Genomic DNA, 4,326 nt, shown 5'->3' on the forward strand with positions numbered 1-4,326 from the left:
CCCTCCCTTGGGAGCCCTGTGCCAGCCCTGTGCCAGCCCTGTGCCCCGCTGTCACCTCCCATGGGGGACAGTGAGGGACACTCTGCTCACACTGGGGGACAGTGAGGGACACTCTGCTCACACTGGGGGACAGTGAGGGACACTGCTCACACTGGGGGACAGTGAGGGACACTGCTCACACTGAGGGGACAGTGAGGGACACTCTGCTCACACTGGGTGACAGTGAGGGACACTGCTCACACTGGGGTGACAGTGAGGGACACTGCTCACACTGGGGGACAGTGAGGGACACTCTGCTCGCACTGGGGGACAGTGAGGGACACTCTGCTCACACTGGGGTGACAGTGAAGTGACACATTCCCAGGTGACAGAGTGAGAGCAGCACCTACAGGGCCAGGGACTGGGTCAGGAGGACAAAGGTGATGCAGGTGCAGACTGGGCTGGGGACAATGCCATGAGTGACCCCAGCACCAGCAGGGGTCCAGCAACCTGAGAGCAGGCTCAGAGCTTCCCAAATCCCAGCTGGGCCTCCCTGCTGCCCACTGCCCTCCCAAAGCAGGGCTCTGGGCTGGGGGCTGACACTGGGGTCCCCTCAGGTGGGACCAGTCCCAAAGAGGGCAAAGCCAGGAGGTTTGAGGGGCTGAGAAGTGCCCAGGCTGTTTGGCACAGGTGAAAATGAGCCCCTGGCTGTGAGACCTCAGGAGGGCATCCAGGGACAAGGAAATGTCACTCTGCCAAGGGGCTCTAGCAAGGACAGCAGGGCAGGATCCCAAATCTGCCCCCTTCTGATGGCCAGAACTTGGGTTTACTCCCAGCTCCTGTCCCTGGGTCCCCCGGGCAGGAGGGACGCTGTGACAATGAGAGGATGGCGAGCTCAGAGAGAGGTGAGGAAGGGCATGGCTGGGACTGCCTGTGGGGTGAGCTGTCCTCCCTTCCCAGCCATGGCACTGTAGGGAGGCTGGCAGAGGGGAGGGTGAGCTCAGCAGGGCCAGCATCCTTCTCTCCATCCTCTGGTTTCACTGCCCCTGGCAGCTGCAGGCTCTGATTTCCCCATCCCTGGGATGGAAGCTGTGAGTTTCTGCTCCAAGCTGGCTGCATCACGGTGATCCCGATGTCCTGGGAGCTTGGGGACCTCCAGCAGCCCCACAGCCTGGCAGCCCTGACCCCAGAGCCCTCAGCTGTGCCCGGTGCCGCAGTCCCAGCGCACCCAGAGCAGGGGCAGCACCCTCGGCCCCTGCAGGTGCTGTCACAGGGTGCAGGGGGATCCTCTCCACAGACACCCTGGAGGAAGCCACCAGCAGGGTTTGGGCAGCCGGATTTTAGCCAAAAAGGACAGAAATGCCACCAGTGACACCACGAGCACCTGGAGATCTTCAGGAAGGTCTGAAAGTCCATTTGGTCCCTGGCCAGACAAGAGAACTTCACCCGAAGCTGCTTCTGGGCTTTCTCCAGGAGCCTTCAGAGAGAGGCCCCGGTCCCAGCCGTGTCCCAGCAGCAGTGCCACCACTCCGGTGTCCCCATCCCTGCTACAAGTCCCTCCTGACCAGCAGCAGCCACGGCAGCACGGCCGCCAGCATGGCCACGGTCAGGACGAGCATCACGGCCAGGGCCATGGGGGACTGGCAGCACTGCAGCCCCAGGGCCGGGCTGGATGACACCGAGCTGGTCCTGCTCCTCCTGCCCAGGGAGCCGCAGTCCGTGGCCACCAGCGGCATCCCGTGGTCGCTGATGACAAAGATGTGAGCTTCCCGTGCCAGCACCCCCGGCAGCCCCGCCGAGCACCGCTCCAGGCTCTGCACCGGCATCACAAAGTGACTGGGCACCACCAGCGTGTTGCTGGCCTGGCTTTTGGCCAGCTGGGACAAGGAGGATGGCGACAGAGGCATCTCCAGCGTCCGGGGGTTGGTGCCCGCCCTGGGCGGCCACAGAGCCTTCTTCTTGCTGAGGAAGGTGACGAAGCGGCACACGGGGCAGATGATGCTGCTCTGGACGTGCCCGTCCAGCTTGGCCGACAGCAGACACTTCACCAGGCAGTCGTGGCAGAACGTGTGGCCGCAGCTGAGGCGCCGGTGCGTGGCCTCCAGGGGCTGGAACTTCTCGTAGCACACGGGGCACTCGCCCGGGGCTCCCTCCTTGCTGGAGGAGCTCTCGGACATCCCTGCTGCGGTGGCCGCGGGAGCTCCCCGGCTGCCAGGGAGAGGCACGAGGGGTTAATCAGGGGCTGGAGATTAGCACAGCCCATCCCTTCAGCTCTCCTCCTCCTCACTGCTCTCTTGTTCACCCTCACAGGAGCCTGGCACGGCCGGACCACCGGAGCACGTTCAAGCTGCCCTTGGGGCGAGGGACAGAGGGTGGGAGGATCTCAGCTCCGGAGCCCTCCAGGGCAATAATCCCTGAAGCAGAGGGCTGAGCCCCTGGATGGAGCCGAGCCCGCTGAATTCCTGGTACAGAACTCCTGGTGCTGTGCCATTCCAGACACAGACTGTGTCACCAGCGCCTCAGCTGCTGCAAGCTGGAAATTCCTATCCCACGATGGAACCTGCCAAGGACGGGGAGGTGCTCCCATCCCAGGGACCTCAGGGAGCTTGGAGAAGCCAGGCTGGTGGAGCAGGGGGTGGAAAAGGAGGTGACACAGGCAGCCCACACCGGGCTCCTTCCAGGCTGTGGGGGATGGCCCGGGCTGGTGGCCAGGCCATGGTGGTGGCCAGGCCATGGCATCTGCAGGCTCAGGCTGGAGCTGGCCACAGCAAGGCCGTGTCAGGGTTAGTCAGAGAGGAGGGAAGGCAGAGCTAGCCCAGCCCAGCCGCCCTGGCCCCAGAGCAGGGCAGTGTGGGGTGCTCTGTGCCCCAGGACAGGCTGCAGCTCTGCCCTGCATCTCCCCGGGCACCAAGGGAGAGGGCAGAGAAGAGAAGGGAGAGGGGAGATGTTCATCTCAGCTCTCTCAGACCAGCTCAAGGAACTTCATCACAACTGCAGGTTTTTCCAGACCTGGTGACGTTTTCAGAGCCCACCCAGCCTGCAGCACTTTCCTCCCACATGACTGTGCCACAGACACCCTCCCAGCCCATCTGGGGGTTCTGCCATCCCCTGCCGGGCTGCCCTCCTCCTCCTCCTCCTCCTCCACCCCCACCCCGGCACGGCCACAAGGACACCACGAGCCGCCCCCTCCCCAGGCACAGAACAGATCCAGGCTCCTGCTGTGCTTTATCGGGGATTGCTGCTCCCCAAGGAGCCCCCGAGCCCCAAAATCCCCTTACCTGCTGTAGGGCCCCGGGGCAGCGGCCCCTCCATGCACGGCTGTCCCCAGACACGGGGCTGGCCCGGGACACCACCGGGACCCCCTCGGGACACCTTGGGGCCACCGTGGGGCCACCTTGGGGCCACCAGGTGCCGGCTGCTGCGAGCAGGGCGCGTCGTGCAGAGGCTGCAGCGGGGACAGGGCAGGGACAGGGCAGGGACAGGGCAGGGACAGGGCAGGGACAGCTCCCGCGGAGTGAATGCGGAGGAACCCGTTCGCCCTTTAAAGGGCTCCCCCTGGCCCGCTTGGCCAGGGAGTGGGCGAGGAGCTGGCGTCAGGCGTCGGGGGCAGGGACGGGAGGCACGGTCCTGCCTTCCTCCGTGTCCCCGCTCGCCGCTGTGGGGTCAGTCCGAGGAATCCGGCACTGCAGGGATGCTGGGACCCTCTGGAGCTGCAGGGCTGGGTGAGCTGCACATGCTGCAGCAGGTCCTGCACCGGGACCGGGCTCCTCACCTGCACCGCCCCATCCTCACCCTGCCCTCATCTTTCCCCCGAGCCCCCTCCCCTCTCTCCCCCAGGCTGTCCTGTCTCTCATGGGAGCTGCTCTGCAGGGACATTCCCGGCTCCAGGGAGCTGCCCTGGGCTCTGAGGGACACAGGGAACTTCAGGTGACCCCTGTACCCAAAGCCCAAGGAGAAAGGCTCTGCGGTGGCTCTGGGGGCCGGGCAGGGCTGGGGCAGGGCTCGGGCGTGGGCAGCAGTATCAGTGCAGGGCTTACAACACACGGCTGGTTTCTGGAAAGAGAAGTGTGGGTGCAGCCCCACCAGGGCACCCTGGTGCCCTCAGGGGTGTCCTCTGGGGCTCTGAATCCTCATCCCTCCCTGCAAGGACACCCTGAGCACATCAACACCTCCCTCACCTCTCAGCCTCAGGGGTCGGGCTGCTCCATTTGTTATCCCAGTTTTGCTGAGAGGATCTGAAAATAAAGGTGAAAACTCTCCAGGGAGGCTGTGCCAGGACTGGGGTTGCACCTCCCCTGCTGGGACAGACATCCCCATCCCCTGCTGGGACAGACATCCCCATCCCCT

The 4,326-nt window shown here is 64.8% G+C and overlaps 1 protein-coding gene across 1 annotated transcript; it reads right to left on the reverse strand.

Moving 5' to 3' along the window:
• Window positions 1-10: 10 nt before the first annotated feature.
• On the reverse strand, window positions 11-2,198 carry RNF222 (ring finger protein 222). Its single transcript, XM_033518753.1, has one exon. It carries the CDS (start codon window positions 2,154-2,156, stop codon window positions 1,527-1,529), a length of 630 nt encoding a protein of 209 aa, XP_033374644.1. The 5' UTR covers window positions 2,157-2,198; the 3' UTR covers window positions 11-1,526.
• Between the last annotated feature and the right edge of the window lie 2,128 nt (window positions 2,199-4,326).

The sequence above is a fragment of the Parus major genome, chromosome 18 (assembly GCF_001522545.3).
Source record: "Parus major isolate Abel chromosome 18, Parus_major1.1, whole genome shotgun sequence".
Classification (NCBI taxonomy): domain Eukaryota; kingdom Metazoa; phylum Chordata; class Aves; order Passeriformes; family Paridae; genus Parus; species Parus major.